This window comes from Diadema antillarum, unplaced genomic scaffold (assembly GCF_040938485.1).
Source record: "Diadema antillarum isolate AM-2024a unplaced genomic scaffold, OU_Dant_1.0 scf00000220, whole genome shotgun sequence".
Taxonomy (NCBI): domain Eukaryota; kingdom Metazoa; phylum Echinodermata; class Echinoidea; order Diadematoida; family Diadematidae; genus Diadema; species Diadema antillarum.
Window position 1 is genome coordinate 148167 of NW_027271109.1, and position 18159 is coordinate 166325.

At 38.6% G+C, this 18159-nt stretch overlaps 1 protein-coding gene across 1 annotated transcript; it reads left to right on the forward strand.

Moving 5' to 3' along the window:
- Positions 1–1218: 1218 nt before the first annotated feature.
- LOC139724531 (organic solute transporter subunit alpha-like) lies at positions 1219–15823 on the forward strand. Its single transcript, XM_071635665.1, has 7 exons — positions 1219–1752; positions 4246–4406; positions 5706–5779; positions 9284–9442; positions 10064–10175; positions 10646–10898; positions 12730–15823. The coding sequence occupies exons 1-7, from the start codon at positions 1704–1706 to the stop codon at positions 12966–12968; spliced, it is 1047 nt and encodes a 348-aa protein (XP_071491766.1). The 5' UTR covers positions 1219–1703; the 3' UTR covers positions 12969–15823.
- Positions 15824–18159: the final 2336 nt, after the last annotated feature.

Below are 18159 nucleotides of genomic sequence, written 5' to 3' on the forward strand. Positions count from 1 at the left end.
GCGTATAACAACAGCCAACTCACACAGGCGCAGGGATCGTCCCCTATTTTTACGTGTTAACCCATGGGAATTTGCCCTGTGGCGCGAAACTCGGGTATGCGGCGCGCGTATAAAACAGCAAGGCTCACAGAGTAACAGCGATCGTCCTTTAGTTTCACGTGTTAGCCTATGGGAATTTGCCCTTCGTCGCGAAACTACTCCTCGAGAAACTGTCATCAACAGCAAATTTTCCTCACTGGGAGCTCAAGTGCCCGGATGTTATATTCCCCTCATTTTCAACACGCAAATCCCATAAGCGTTTGCACTTGCCAAACCGGGGAATATGGAAAATTTGCTCTTCTTTTCCCTCTGGCGCGTAATTGCTCGCGTAAAGACGAGGGGAATACAATTCGAAGAACCACAGCTCAGATGCCTGATACGGGTAATAATTCACTATATTTTATTTTACTCCATCCCCGTCATAGGTCTCTTGTAATATGAGACCGTCGTATATCATAGGCAGAAGAATACTGTTTTTAAGGGAATAGAATTATGAGAATAAAGAAGAGTTGACAATTGCGACGAAAACGATAAGGCCATGATGCTGACTACAATAATTGAGAATGTTGATAATAATAATAATAATAATAATGATAAGAAGAAGAAGAAGAAGAAGTGTAATAATCAAAATAACGATAGGCGGGTCCTAAACATAATTCCACCAATGAAAAAAAAATTCCCCACGAAATCGGAGAGGGATGATTATACGTGTCATCCCCCATCTTCCAAGCTGGGGATGCATAATACCCCCATTCCGCATCCCCCCCCCCCCCTCTACTCCCCGGAGTTAAACCGCCCACATCCATCTGCAATTAACAGATGGAGCTCTTAATTGAGACACAAGCCAAGGTGCACATTGCTGTGATAACCGATATTTTATGATCACTTATTAGTTGAAACTCTCGTAAAGACCTGATTAATAGCTCTGCTTCTCACACGACCTTTGCCCGAATAGTTTATTACAACAAAAACCCCGGGGTAATTGCGCTGCTCAAGGCACATCGAAACCGCGAGTCAGTGTAACACGACCAGTGTCACGTTCACTGAAGTCCATCAAAGATTTCCGGGCAAAAATAATTAACTGGTTATTGTACTGATTTATTAACGCCAGATGAAGAGTCAAACCCACTTCCGCACTAGTGTCCCTATACCGTGCTATGGGTATAGACACCGGTAAATATTCCGTTGCGAAGCAGATAACTTTAAAATAACAAGGAAGAAAGGTTTGACTATCACTGGTAGGTAGGCCTACATACACGAGTAACCGGCTAGTTGCACTGTAGCCCTACTGCGATGACTGAATGAGTCTTCAAGTTATTCACTGGCCTGACGAGTAAATAGAACTACGTCCTGTGAGTCAACAAGGCAGCCAAAGAAAAGAACCCAAATGCGCTCAGCAGCCAAGCTTAAGTGCAAGATTCGACTGAGTGGTGGGAATGGCAGAAAGAATGAAGCCCTATTCTGTAAGACCTTTACCAACGGCATAATCCTTTCCGAGCTATGTAGGCCTATGCAGGGAAGAAGTTCATGTTATCGACTGTGACAGACCTACTGAATAGCGGCGTGGAAAAGGACAGTGAAGTTCCGATTGCACTCCCACCTGTATACTGTACATCCTGTACTACAACTCTTCAGAATATAGGCTCCTATAGATATACACCAAGATGGACTTGAACTGCACATACACACCGCTGTCGTACGAAATGTTGGCAGGTAAGCCTCACTATTAGATATTGTCTTCCACGCATATATCACTGTCATAACATGAGACCTATCAATCGTGTGTATGATGTTGCATTATACTTTCTGGGTCTTCAATACTTGGCTCGCTCTCAAGGCCCGGCAGCCTATCTAGTCATAGCACTTTTACTTTACATGTATCATAACTGAATATTTTTTTCTTTTGTGTGTGTGTGTGGGGGGGGGGGGGGGGGGAGGGGGTTAACGTATCTTAATACCCTCACCTCCCCTTAGACGCATTACCCATCACATACTGCACAAAAAGGGTTCGTTGCCATAATTATGCTTGTAATAAATGGCTATAAAAACTTCAGCGTAGAACGAAATATGATCCATTCCGTAAAATAAGAACATCAATATTCCCAGCAAATTGAGAGAAGCAAACCCAAGTGTGTTATGTGCTTGCTTAATGCATTTGTAAATGTCAGTTATAAAAGTGACGGCACTGGTGAAAAGGAACATAATTCCTGTCTCCAGAAATTGCCCATTGTTCTTGTATAGTCTTTTTTTTCTCATATAGCTTTGCACAAGGGGGTCGTGCAAGGTCAAGGCTTTAGCCTCTACCACGAAAACAGAAAGTATAATATTATGTTTCCTTCAAGGGTCAAATTTGTAAAACTATAATATTTTTTTTTTCGCAAACAACAGCATACAATCACATTTTCTCCACACAATCTTCCTCGTGATACTCTTCTATGTATATCTACACCCACCTGTCTCTAATTTCAGTTACTGAATTTCCTTGATTGTCGAAATTCTGCAAATCTAGGATAAAAATTGCACCCAGTTTTGCCCAAGCTAAGAAATTCAACATAAAAAATCCCAACAACAACAGCAATCTAGAGGTTCGTTTTGTCTGCACCGTAAGAGCTAACGTATAAACACTAGATATATATATATATATATATGTATATATATATATATATATATATATATATATATATATATATATCATATTGGGCATATACCTTTATTCTTGATTTATTATACTCTTTGAACAGTAATGAATTCAACTTTTCCCTCAAAAGGTCGACAGGTTCATCTATTTCTTCGTATTAATAATAATTGTGAAGTGCGATAAATTATTACCACCAGAAATACTCGGGTCAGCAATATCGTACAAAAGATCACCCCATCTCTCTTATTTTGTGACCGTAGGCCTATTACATGTACAGTGTATATGGTGATTTCCTCTCCGTATGTGATTCCACCGGCACGTTCGTAAACCACTCATCCGTTTGACTTCGCACCAAAAATAGAAATATTGTTAGCTTACAAAGGATATCGTTGAAGGAAAAACAAATAGAGAAGACTGGCTTATATTCATATCGCCTTCAAACGTAACCATGAAATTGCTCCTCGAAATACCGCGTAATCTATCAGAGCGTTACATGAGCTTCAGATTGTCTTGAGCAATTTCAACTCTTCGAAACAAAAGACACAAATCATTTGCCATTATTATAATCTTGACCGACGATGGCATACTTTACGAATATTCAAAGGAAGCTTATATTGCAATAGCTGTGCATGTGCTGCAGACTCCTGCTTCCTCTCAAATGGTCCTTCCTCAGTTCCTTCTTCTTCTCTCACACTACCCCTTCCCATTGTCTCTCGTTGTTTCTCCTGTCTACGTCTTTGTGTCCCCAAACGTCTGTGTGCCTGTGTGTCTGCTTCCGTTAGTTTACTTTTTTTTTCATGTGCAAGTTCAATTTCTTGAATGTCATAATGTGGTATACAGTATCTCTACAAGCTTGTCTTTTACGTGGACCTATATCTTTCCCAATACCACATTCATTTTGAACAAATTCTATAGTTCCATATAATTGTATGTTTATATATTTTTGCATAACATTGCTTATTTGCGTAATTGCATAAAGAAGTGATATTGGAAATTGAATCATATTCTCTTGATTTGAATTTGAATTGAATTAAATAGATGTTTTGCTGGCTTAAAGAGATTAGAGACAATACCATGACAAACACTTTATACCGATAAGAAACAACCACTTAAGCTGTACAACATCACCCTTCTAAATATATGTTACCATCGTCTCTAACACTTTCATCACCATAAACAGAGCCTACTACTGCAGTAGCCACCGACTTTATAATGTTATTACCACCACAGCTGTGTATAGTATTCACATGAGATAGATACATACCACCATCGCCATATTTTCGAACACTGTCATGACCATAATCACCTTTATCACTACCACATCTAGACCGCCATTCCAAAAATACTATACCATCCTCTCCAATACCAAAACCAACATCATTACCATCACAACTACCACCATCAATATGCACCAACACCGTGGCATCACCACCACCAACACTCTGCATCTCCGATGAGGTAAACATGTGACATTTACACCTATTTACTGTCTCTGTGACATAAGTTTTGGTTTATTTGTTAGTAGTACCTTATACATGTATGAATATATTTCTTCTCCATCTCACCAGATCTGGAGAGCAACCCCATGATGCTACCAATCCTCATCACCTGCTCCATCATCACATCCGTGGAGGTGGCTCTGTTCTTCGAGGCTTGGTACTGGGTCACTCAAAACATCCCTTACAGCGACAGGCGAACTTGCATCATCTGGATCCTGGGCATATATCCTGTGAGTTACCAATAATTGATCAATCGATTAGTTGATTGATTATTGATTTATATGTGGATGAATTGGAGTCTTTCTACATAAGAGGTAGGTTAGATAATGTGTTGCTTGAAGGTTTGAATGGTGAAGTAAATGAGGGAGAAAGATTTGCGCGGACACCATGTGTATGTATAGTCCTTAATCGGATCGTTGTTTGGCAGAAGAAGAGCCTAGAAAGAGGAGAATTGAGGAGTAACATAGTATGGGGATTGTAAGGAGGGCAAAAAGTGAAGAGTGGGGGACAGTAATGGGCTGGAAGTCTAAGTTGCACTAGTAGAGACAGTGCAGAAAGGAACAGAGGGAGTGGTAAGGAAGAATAGAGTGAGAATCAAGTAAGATGTTCGGACATCGTTAGGAGGAGAAAGATGAAATGGCAAGGAAGAGGAAGAGGGAGGAGTTGGAAGGTCATGGAGATAGGAGAGAGAAGTGAAGATTTATGAAACCAAGAGAAGAACGAATTAAGTCGGCGAACAAGTGGACTATGGAATGCGGAATCAATGGAGAAAGGATGAATAATCCCGCGATGAACGGTATGTCGACGAGAGATGAGACTATGTTGAGAGAATGGAAAGAGAGAGAGAGGGGGGGGGGGGAGAATAAAGAGAAGAAAAAGAAGAGAGAAAAAAAAGAATGAAATTCAAGAAAGTTAAGGAGAGGGGGCTTGGGTGGATCCTAATAAATGCCGCAGAGGAGAGACAAAAAAAAAAATGTGGAGAGGAAAATTAATGACAGTTAAATCCTAGAAAGGTTCCTGTGAGAGAAATGCAAAATGAGAGATTACGATAAAGTTAAAGTGTATAGTCCTGAGGGGAGAAGGCAAGAGAAATAACCTGTGGAGGAAACTGTAAATAAACTAAATTTACAAATTGTTCGCCGACTTCGTTCATGTTTCATGAATCTTCACTTCTCTCTCCTTTCTCCATGATTTTCCAACCTTCAACTCGTGATGACGAGGCGGCTAAAAATGTACTTGAAATGAAGTTTATGCATCGCACTCATCGTAATGTAAAAAAAAAAGAAGATGTTCTTTTGAGAGTTGAAACCGATGTTGGCAATAATATTTGGCAAGGAATGACATACCTAATACAACCTTTACATTTAACCAGCATAGTTTTGTCTTCCTCAGCTCCTATACATGTACTACAATTGTTATTGTTAATTATCCTCTGTGTTATTTTTTTAAAATCAATATCAATGTTATCATCATCATTACTTTACTCTCAATCATCATCAAAAATTAAATTTCTTTCATCTTCTCACAAGGTTTACTGCGCGGCATCCCTCCTCGGCCTCTATATACCTCGAGCCTCGGGCTTGTGTACGCTGACTGCTACTGCGTAAGTGAGACAGATTTGTAGTGTCATGCCATGCATGATGTCAGCTTTTGTGTAACTTGGCTATAGATCCATATGCACATACTCATCGCTGTTGATAGATCTCTTCTGATAATTTTCGCATCAACACCATATCAATTAACGCACTAATATATACGACCTTTGCCACGGCTTGTCAATGTTTCTGTATAAACACGGGGGTGGGATTTTTAACTTCAGGAAATTGACACGGAATTGACATGCTATATACCTCTCAGAATATAAAGAGAACAATGAGACCACGTTTCAAGTGTGTTTGTTTTCAGTCAAAAGGTTATTACGAGTCAGAATATACAATACAAGCCTGTTGTTTACAACGGAATACTAATTTCTAGTTGCATTGTCACGATTAGATGCATAACACGTTATATGCCAAAATATTTGTGGACTATCAGTCTTTTGGTGTCGAATGAAAATAGTCGTTATGACTCTCTATCATCAAATGTGTGGGAGTGCTATTGTGTGCTACCTGGCTTCATTTATCATGTTACTTGTGAAGAAGACAAATGCACTTGATCTCTTGAATATGAATTCAAGAGTGATCGATAAATACGCCGAACGGCCGAAGGACATTCAACTATACATTGTTGCCGTTTAAATGGAAACCCTGAGTCCAGCGTAGAACGCCGGTGTTGCTAATTACACACTCTCAAGATCTAATACAAACAAAACGATGATATTTGAGATAACGTCTATAAACATTGATCTTTCGTTAATCCAACTTGAACAGACCGGGCAAAGTTCAAGAATAAGCTGGCGGTATACCGTAAATACATATACCTGCATAGCACAGACACGACCACTTGATCCATTATATGACAGCACTGAATGTCATTTAGCGTCAAAATAATTTTTCTCCTATTCTTGTGAGTTGTGTTTCGGCAAGTGCTACAAGGCCGCACTTAATCGCCGATTATCACGCTGAAATAGATCTGTCGTCATCGCAATTCACTATGTCATGTCAATATCGCTTTGTATGCGTGAGTGTTTGTAATGTGCGTGTGTTGCGCCTGTGTATTGATAATTCACTGTTTCATAATTATTGCACACTTCATACGATTTTATATTCCATGTGATGTCAAGGAGACGTTTAACACAAGACAGTCAAATTGAGATGAAAATAAAGAAATGTATAAACAAATACAAATAATGGTAATATGAGGAACCTACATAAAAGTAGAAGCTTGTACAATGTATATAGGCTAGATTAACGGTTTGATATACAGTGTCTCAGTGACAAAAATGACAAAACGTACGAGAGGACAAGATGTCGACAATGTAAAGCTACGTGACAAACAAAATATACAGCGTTCATGAATAAATAGATGAAGGCAACAAAGCTCAGTAACAATTTAGTTAAACAAATCTGGGAAAAGTATGTCTTAGCGGTGAATGATAAGTAAGAAATCTAGAAAACCTCATCAGCAATGTCTTCGTTATATGCCCATCATATTTTGTTTCATTTGGAGAAGAATTGAATACGAGCTTTCATAAAAGCATAAGAAGGATTGTGTTCTTGAAAACGAGAAGTGCTAAAAATTTTGTACATAATCAATGTACTAACAGGGGAGTATGAACAAAACAGCATATATAGGTATTTCGTAATGAAGACAGTTGAGGGAACCAGTTTTCATAGTTAATTGCTAATCATTGTGAATTTGATGATGATCAAATTTGAATCACACTGTATCACTGATGATTCTGATATTGCTGCTGATACTGTAACATTATTATTATTATTATTATACTCTTTATTCGCTTCTTACAAAGCACATATAGTATATACAATAAAATATTCCTAAAAACATGCAGATACAATGTATATACACGGATACAGAAATAATGTATTAAACAATATTAGACATTGATAGGGTTAACAAGGATGGCTGTGGCGGATCCAGAGGGGGGCGCAACTGGCGCACGCCCCCCCCTTTATTTTTCGTTAAAAACAAAAGAAATAAAAAGAAAAAAATGAAATGAAACCCGGAAGTGGCACCAGAAATATTAGTCACGCCCCCCCCCCCCCTTTACAGAATTCCTGGATCCGCCCCTGGATGGTAAGTTTTGCAATATACAGTCAAACCTGTCTTAGCGGCCACCTGTCTATAGCGGTCACCTGCTTACAGCGGCCACTGAAAAATCCCCTCACGAAATTACTGCATTATAGACCCTTTATATAGCGGCCACCTGCCTAACGCGGCCAGCGGCCACTGATTTTGTATTCCGTGGTGAATATCTACCTGCGTATAGCGGCAACAAAAAAAAAAAAAAATTGGCTGAACCGCTAAATCAGCCCAGAATACGTTGGCTTTTACATTCATTGCGTGAATTCTACCGAGTCCTATAGCTCAGTCACAATCACACAGACATGATTGGCAAAACTAATGCAGCTCTTCACAATGAAAAGCCGTCTTATACCGCTAAGTTGACTAGATTAGAACTAAGCTTCAGTACTGCCGCCCTGAATAGATACTACAAAGGCAAAGACAATTTCTAATAACATCTTAGAATTTTACCAAAATGCCAACTAATTTAGTGTTTAAATCCCTTTTGAATGAGGACAATAGGGTACTTGTCTGGGTATTGTTTGTTGTTGAGTCAGCTTCACACATTATCAATCCCCTCGAACTCACTCGTGAACCCCATTTATGCAAACCGGTACGAACCAGAACAGTTCCTCAGGCCCGAAATGTTATCTTTAAAATGAAAAGAACAGAAGTAGGCAAAAAAATATAAAAATGAAGTAAAAATTGTACAACAAAAATTCCCATGATAGCTGCACATGCAAAGTTATTTGCTGGTTGTTGTTTTTAAAGAATTACATGCGGTATTTTCTGCTATTTTAAAATGCAAGTATTGAAATTCAAAATGGCCACCAACCTGTCTATAGCGGCCACCTGTCTATAATGGCCACTTCTCTTGTTTCCCTTGGGTGGCCGCTATCAGACAGGTTTGACTGTATATCTTTATTTCTTTCTTTTTTTTTTTGCTCTTTAGAATATGAAGACAATTTTATTGTAAGACAGATATGCTTGTTTTGTACATCTTAACAATGGTTACCATTAACCAATGACATCACAGATCAATATAATATTTTGAGGTCATTGACCTCCAAAGGTCATCAAAGGTCAAAGGTTAAAACCTGTCAATGCTCTGTGGAATCAGAAAATGGTTTCCCTGAAGTATAGATGCATGTTTAGTGAATCATAACCACATATATCATTCACAAATGTCTAAAAAGATCGATATTTTGATATTTAAATTTCATTGACCTCTGGAGGTCAGACTGTATATCTTTATCGTAAATACTACCTCAACTGGTTTCAGATTACATTGCTCTATCTCTACTTCTGGGTTACAGTCATAATTACCATCGCAACTGAAAGTATGCCTATTATCATCACGATCGTCCTCGCTATCATTATCAAATCAGTAAATGGTGGCACCTTTCAACTTTGTCATCATCAGGTTCTTCGCCGTCTGCCTGTACGAATTCGTCATCCTCATCGTCGACTACTTCGGCGGCCTGGACGCCATGGTACTGCGGATGACGGGAACCAAGTTCTCGCTGGCCCGTCCTCCGGTGATGTGCATCCTCTTCTGTTTGCCGAAAGTCAAGATGACGAGGTAAAGATTCTCCACTCGACTGCGACAAATAATATAAAAGGGCTCTTTTTATGTCGCCGTGTTTCTATTCTTCAGATTCATTAATATATTGATTTATCTACTCTTAAATCTTCGCCTTCATTTCTTCCTGTATTTTTTTAGATGTTTTCATTCATATGTTTGTTTGGATATCTATATTTTCATTATTCATCTATCTTCTCTTCTCCTCTAGTTTTGTATTTATCATAGCTATGCAGTTTCGTATTTTTTTAAATAATGGAAAGTTTTCTGGACATATCTTGATATAATAATGGCGCGACAATGATACTAACATAAACAATGTTTAATAATAAGAGATAATGACGATTCTTATGTCATTTATTGTAGAGAATACAGTTTTGATAGAAATGATGCAAGTAGCAGTTAATATTTTCATTTGCGTCATCATCATCGCCATCACTATTCTTCTCATCTTTTTTCACCCCTTCCACTGTCTGTACGTACCTAGCCAATCACATATCAAGGCAGTTAAACAAACAGCAACAACAACCCTGACAACTACAACCATTGTTTCTGAAAAAAAAAAACCAGCAACGGGGAAATCTAATCTTTCTTTGCGTTTTTAATCATTCTCTTCCTTAGAAAGAATTTCCGAATTCTGGAAGCGTCTGCGCTGCAAGCAGCTATTATTCGCCCAGTGATGCTCTTTATAACGGAGGTTCTAAACGTGGACGGGTCCATAAACGAAGATTCGGTGAGTATATTGTTTAACTCTGTCGGGAAGCATGCGGTCATGTGGCTTGCTTAGCTTAGATGGTACTGACGGTTCAATTGACATTTGGAATGACTGGACATTATTACAAACTGTATATTAATGATAACCCCGTAAATATCAGAAATGATTTTCTGTGGTGTCTGTGGTTAGTATAAATGAGAACATTATTGAAGTCATCGATGTAAGTTGAGAGTATGAATGTATCATATTTTAGGAGATGAACAATGATAGAAAAAGTGATTTTAGCAGCCCAACGTTGTTGAAAAACTAAACGTAAAAATAATTATTAAAACTAAATCATGGACGTGAGAAGAATGTATGCGTACGACTGCGTAGTTACACTCTGTGAGGGTGAGCAAGAAAGAAAATCAACTCCGTGACATTAAAGGAGCATTACCTTGCCCACACAAGTGATGTCATGCGCATGCTCTTTCCTCTTGGCCAATCAGCACACGTCCCTGGTCATCACCTTGACGCTGAATAGCATCACTTTGGTATCCGCCCTTATCGCCGTCTCCGCCCTCGTCGTCTTCTTCTCGGCCAGCAAGAACTTCCTCAAGGAGTACAAGATCCGCTTCAAGTTCCTCTGCGTGCAGACGGCCCTCGTTCTCAGCAACGTGCAGTCGGTGCTTCTCGTCATCCTCGCTCGCTTCGACGTCATCGCGTGCAACCAGCCCTTCGCCACGCCCGTTCGCGGATATCGTGAGTTGTGATCAGTTTGATTTACTTCGGTACTAAATTTGTACGGAAAAATCGAGAAATGAAAGAGAGAGAGAAAAAACAAAATAAGACATAGGTATAAACTTTTAAAAGTTATCCAGATGGTTCTCTGTGAATGGAGTGTGATGATCTTTACAGCGTCTTACCACCTTTTATGTCTGTTCAGAGTACATGAATTGAGAACCGTATAGTCTCATTCATGACGTAGATGCATAGTGTAATAATAATGATAATAATGATTATGGTAATGGCAATGCTTATAATAACAAAAATAATAATAACTACAGCAGTAATGATGATTACAACAATAGCAATTATCTTAAAAATGTAGTTGAAACATTCGAACGTAAAATAATCTGTCGATTGCGCAAGTTATTTTACTGGGCATTCGTTTAGATACCATGAAACAAACAGAGCGCAGAGAAAAGAAAACGAACGATCACATGAGTGGCTGTTAGAGTGAAAGTGCAATATGACAACACAGGTTAATATTAGATCGATACAGCCACCAGCAGAAAGAGTTATGGCAGAAGCGATGATGAAATTGATTAATATGACATGCATGATACTTGGCGAGCAAAACTTGGCATTCATATTCCCCACAAAGTTGGTGTGTCACTTGTAAAAGAAAAGGACACACAGTCATTGTTGTTTAACATTTAAATGCGTGTGTGATGGATGGGCATGCAGTATTTGGATTATGACGAATAATTCATCAAATGAAGAAACTGACTAATGATTCCGATACCTACAAATAAATCATGTGGCGTGATATGAGATGAAATGATATGTCGTAAATCAACCAATCGAGCAATAAACGATTCGACCTAATTTTTATACATGACGCTATGTGGGAGTGGTGGAAAGTTGAACGCAGTTTTGATATGTGAAATGATCACATGGTAACGTCGGCTTAAAGGGAAACCAAGAAGGGATCTCGTCCACTTCCTCCTTGGGAAACACGAGCTATGACCTTTATGGTGAATACATTCATGATTAAAGTTGAAACAGGCGGATTTTTTTTTTCTTTCATGAAAAGTCTTCTCAAGAGCATAAAAAGATAATTGATAATTTCATTCGAACACAATATCTGCCTACATTATTAAGTTTGTTTTGTTTGTTGTTTTGTTTTGTTTTGTTTTTTGATCTTCATTGCAAAGTTTCTATGCAGGGAAGTATAGTCCTCCTCCCTGATTTATCTCAAATTAAGATAACATACATACATACACACACACACATACACACACACAGACACATATAGACGTCAAACACCTTAATTACAACAGATACCCCCAAACACAGGCAAACAGACAAAGAAACGACGTTTTTTTTTAAAGAGATTGTATGGTATTGGTGGAGATGAGAATTGGGCTTTTAACTTTTCGTGAGATACCAAGAAACTACATATTATGATATAGTACAGAGCATACCATTTTTAAGAGGAATTCAAAGTTTATTAGATGGAAACGGTCTTAGAATTGCTGAGACATCCAAAGACAAAGTAAAACAAAATGATCCTAATAAAAGGTGGGTCCCGCTTTTTATTAGGAATGCTCTTTTTTGTTGTTGATATCTCAGCTATTTTAAAACCAATTTTCATCAAATTAACGTTGAATCTCTCATGGAATAACATGCTCTTTCATATTTCATGAGAGGTTTGTCATTATCTCCCCCCAAAGTATTAGAAACCTGAAGTTAGGTTTCAACCAAAACTACAGCTCCCTTTAAACACGCATGGCGGTCTTGTATGTCAATTTTGACAGTGACAGCTGCCATTCATTCCATCTTCTTTCATCGCCCATCTTTTACACAGAGTGGCACTGCTTTCTTCTAACTCTGGAGTCGGCGCTCATGTTCATTCCCACACTCTACTTCTTCCGCACGACCAAAGGCAACGTCGTCCGCATCAACAAGCGGGTACGGGCGAGCACCTTTGCGGGCATGGTGTCCAGCGACGGACTGGCCCAGCCCACGACGGAGAAGACGCCGCTGCTGTCGGACCGAGGTCGAAGCGCCTCGCAACACTCCTTCGGTGCCGTCAAGGAGGTATGACAGCGGGGCGCGGACGGACGAAGTCGTCGTCCAAAGCAAGAGCGGGTAGTCTCTCTATACGGAGATGTCTGACTGAAATCGCATCTTTACGGAAGTTGCTGGGGAGAACGATGAATTCATGAGGGAGCTTCATACAAGTGATAATTTCACAGGACGATAATCATAATGATATCGCAACGATGCTTCCAAGGATGACGATGACCACTGACTGGAATATACGCCCTCCTGGGGGTGTTTCATCAACGTTTGTCGGCGCTGACAACTTGAATCACCATAGTAACAGTCAGTGACCAGAGCATCTCAGCCAATCAAAACCAAGGATTTTGCTAAATTTGGTAAGCGTTGATGAAACACCCCCTGGAGCTGGAAACCACAGCTGTGGTTAATTTGCGTGACCAAACTTTAGAAATAGAATGGAGAACTGCTGGTCGACTTTTATTGAGTCTCCTTTTTTAAGGGTATTTTACTGACATTGTGCCAGAGTCCATCAGAGCTATCATATTCATTAGAAATTATTTTATCTTGCAGCTTTGTTCGGTATACAGTGTGGTGTCATGACTAGTAAGCAAGAAAAAAAAAAGACTTGGATGATACTCGTTGTCTCGAGGAAATGACGGATGGAACAAATATAAATCATCACATCATCATTAATCATTCGTATGCACCTACTCGTTAGCATGTTGCAACAGTTAGAGTTTTACGACCTTGCGTTATAGATATAATCGTGAATATGACTTTAACAGGGTCCTTCTCTCAGTGTAGCACACTATACATTGTACTCACAAACTCACGTCCTCCATACGCGCATTTGTTCCTGTCACTGTTTAGACGAGAATAAAAGAACTAATGAAGTCATATTCCATAATGTAAAATGGACAATCAGATCATTTTAAACTCAAAAAGTTTTGACGAATGAAATTGCTGGGATCTTGGCAACTAAAAAAAAAAGAAATGTTGGTGCTTGAAATGCCTTATATTTCACTTTATGTATACTTGCACTTAACACTGGTGTGATTTTTGTCTCCAAGAAAAGTAATAAGCAAAACTGTTCATCCACTCGATACGATGCTGCATTTGTTAATAGAATATAAGCTGTTCCATATCAATGGATGCAGATTATTTTTTGTGACATCTAATATAATATGCTACTTGACTACGGGAGGAACCGATCACTAAGTATTTCGTCAATCACATACAAATTTTCACACATTTGTATTTTATGTAAATACAACTGTATACGTGACTCTTTTTTTTTTTTTTTTTTGGTCTGTAAGACTTACAAACACTTGAAAGAATGTAAAGAGAGAGTGAGACAGACAGACAGAAAAACGGACAGACAATAAAAATGTACAAGAAGAGTAAGAGGGTGTGCATATGAGACGTCAGGAAAAAAGTGAAAGATATCAAAGAGAAAATTGGGGGGAAAATGGACACCTTTGCACGTTTCTATTGTGTGGGGATTGCACTGTACGGTCGAGTCCTCCTACAGGAGAGTCGAGCGAACTTTCCGAACTTTCTACTCTGAGCAATCATCAATCACGTGCATCGGTTTTTCCCATGTTAGGTTCACTTCCTTAACTCATATACATGTATATTCAACACCTGATGCAAGGCCGTCCTGTTGTCTGACGCAGCGTAATGTGATCATTGCTTCCTTAAATTAAGGTTACAGTATTATGTTCTGATAATGCGTTGAATGCAATTTTGTTTTATCAAGGTTTGAGAAACATCTAAAAACATCACAGAAGGTGATTGATTTAATTCCCCGGCCTAAGAATTCTGTACTTTTTATTGCCGAAATTGACAGCAGCAACTAATGTGCTGTTACCATGGCGACATACTTTCCGCTACTCTTGAAAAATAATCTTGCACAACCTTTGTACGAAATTTGACAGGAACCGCTTAAATACTGGATACGAATTTCAGTCGGCAAAGGCGTTTTCCCGACTTGGGGGCCCATTACGTGTTGTTACCATGGCAACACACTTGACCCTACTGTTAAAAATGTGTCTTGCACAACTTTATATTGAGTTCAACAAGTGCCAAATTTGGTTTGAATCGCTGAAAATTGCAGAATTGGTTCGATCCGAAAGTTCGCAAGACCATGATGTGCTGTTACCATGGCAAAGCACTTTCCGGTCCTGTTGAAAATGTGTTTTGCATAATAATTGTACATTAACTGCGACATTGTGTGTCAACATTAATTTTTGTCTGAATCGCTTGAACATTGGTGAGGTAGTTTGATCAGCAAGTTTTTAAACAGATCGTCTGACAACACGCGGATTTCTGCAAACTTTCTTCAAACTTCGTTTGGCAGGGTATTTAGAATACACAAAACAAACAAATAAACAAACGTTGAATTCATTGTTAATCTATAGCAGACTTCATTATAGTGTTCCTATCTAAGGAGGGTCGTTTTGACATATTCTCATGCAAAGTGACACACAAGAGGACATACACACAAACAACAGCAACTGAAAAAAAAAATTCCCATCACTGCAAACTTGTGAGATGTACACTTCTTTTTCATTCCTTTTTCTGCTCATTTGAAACCACTCTGCCTCATACAAAATATGCAATAAAATGTCACTCATATTCCATGATCAATGACATGGAATATGAGTGACTTTGAAATAACTTTTCTTATTTGGCACCATTAACTCGCCTGGTCTTATCTTCTATCCGTTCTCCGTTTCTTTTTCACAAACACTGATTACTCGGGGCTTAGTAAACAAGCTTGCTTTCATGTAGGTCCCGTCATACATCTCTTTGTTCAACCCCATTTCGATTTCGACCAGTTATCATTACAATTGATGTGTTATTACCATGTATATTGTTTGTTTTTGCACATTGTTTACAAGGTAAAAGAACTTATATTATTATTTCTGATGTAATATTCATATACGAGAAGTATGAAAAAAATAAATGAATTGAAATGAATTGAATTGACTTGACAAGAAATTGCCTAAAATACTTTCCCCAGAACTATAAAGCAATTACAATACCGATGTTCAGAGTACAAATGTTTACTCCGTAATTACTCCACCGTGATTAATACTCCCGCTTCCGCAGCCCAGATTCTAGTCTTGTTCTGGACCCTTTTTATAGCTGTTTTTTTTTTCCGCCGACTATATGCGTTACGCGGAGTGATGGCGCGATCCCGAGAACTGACTAGATTCCTGCGAAAAAGAAACCAGGGTTTGATAAAAGTTACGTGTGTGTGCATGTGTGTGTGTGTGTGTGTATGTGTATGTGTATGTATGTGTGTGTGTATGTGTGTGTGTGTGTGAGTGTGTGTCTGTGTGTATGTGTGTAGTACCTTGTGAGTACCTTGTGAGCTTGACTGCTTCACACTTGCGGAAGTAATTCACTCCACAAGATTTTCAAGAAAATATGCAGTTACCATGGCAGGTACAAACACAAAGAGTATCTTGCATAACTACACCTATAAATCCTTATAGGCCCTACATATCAAATTTGAAATAAATTACTTTAACACTGTGAACGTAGTTCGCTCCGCAAAGTTTTGGGGACATTGTGGTTACCATGGCAACTTTTTCTCCGACAAACATAGAAAGCATGTCGTGCATATCTACGCCTCAATGTCACTATGTACACTAAATTTGAGTTCAATTGCTACAAAAAAGTGGAAGTAGTTCACCCACAAGATTTTCAAGAAAATATACCGTTACCATGGCAACGCCTTGTCGGGTACAAACAAAAAGTGTGTCTTGCATAACTACACCTATTGATAATTGTACATACCAAATTTGAAATAACTTGCTTATACTTATTAACTGTGGAAGTAGTTCACTCCTTAAGATTTTGGGGAAATTGTGGTTGCCATGTCAACGCTTTCTCCGACAAACATAAAAAGCATGTCTTGCACATTTACACCTCAATGTCATTATGTACACTAAATTTGAGTTCAATTGCTTTAGAATTGTGGTAGAAGTTCACTCCACAAGATTTTCAAAAAAATATGTTGTTACCATGGCAACGCCGTGTTGGGTATAAACAAAAAGTGTGTCTTGCATAACTACACCTATTGATCATTATACATACCAAATTTGAAATAAATTGCTTAAAAACTGTGGAAGTAATTCACTCCAAAAGTTTTGGAAAAATTGTGGTTACAATGGCAACGCTTTCTCTGACAAACACACACACACACACACACACACACACACAATGTCTTGTACATCTACATCCAAATGTCATTATGTACATTATGTATGTAAGTTTCATCAAAATTGCTTCAAAACTGCAGGAATTTGCGACGCAAGATTTGCAACCGACCGCCCGACCGACCACACGCTGATTCATTTGCCCCCTTTACACTTCGTGTACGCGGGGGTATGAAAGATAAATGGCAATCAATCTGAATACAAAGAAATAGCATGGTAAGAAGATGAAATCATTTTTATGCTCAAACTTAGAGAATAATATGCACAATAGTCTCGCGCTCATCAGGTCATGTGTATCGCAAATTCACCTTCCAATGGATTCTTGGAGATTATTACCCTACAAGACAGCAACTTGGGGGGGGGGGGGGCATGAAGTTCGCATATATGCTACATCACAAATATATCATATACCTGCCGAGTGCGTGAAAGACTGACCACGTATTTTCAAAAAGAGGATCAAACTGGCTCCTACAGTACTTCGGTACCAGCCCTTACGGGGCAATCCCTGGATCTACCACAAATTACCGTGAAAGAACATTCAATTATGTATTTTGGGTGCTGGCCTTGGAACTCCCACACCAGAGATTCTCTAAGAATCTTTCATGAAACTAAAGAAATGATAGACGAAAGATTATATTTTCACATTTTTTAGATTGTTTTTATTTATATAGCTATATTATTTTATCCCTGGGACACAATGCCAAGGTCTCCAAATTAAAAATTTGTTCAAATCTTCTCGAGAACCAGAAGTGATAGAGCTAAGTTCATATTCAATAGTAAGTGTCATAGTATAGATAAATAAAGTTTCATTCTTCTTTAAAACTAAGCAATGATAGATGAGAGATTGTATTTTCATATTATTACAATTATTCTTATACCCAAGGGGCACGATGCCAAAGCCCCTAAAAGAAAAAAAAAATCTTTACAAATCTTCTATAGAATCATAAGTGATAGAGTCAAGTTTATGTCACTAGGATGTATGTAGATTGTCAGCAGTAAAAGCA

Excerpts from the sequence above, each read along its gene's own strand:
- LOC139724531 (XM_071635665.1), top strand. The coding sequence starts at position 1,704 with ATGGACTTGAACTGCACATACACACCGCTGTCGTACGAAATGTTGGCA. Across the intron at positions 1,753-4,245 it reads GTCGTACGAAATGTTGGCAG|ATCTGGAGAGCAACCCCATG; the intron begins GTAAGCCTCACT and ends CCATCTCACCAG. Across the intron at positions 10,176-10,645 it reads GGTCCATAAACGAAGATTCG|CACACGTCCCTGGTCATCAC; the intron begins GTGAGTATATTG and ends TTGGCCAATCAG.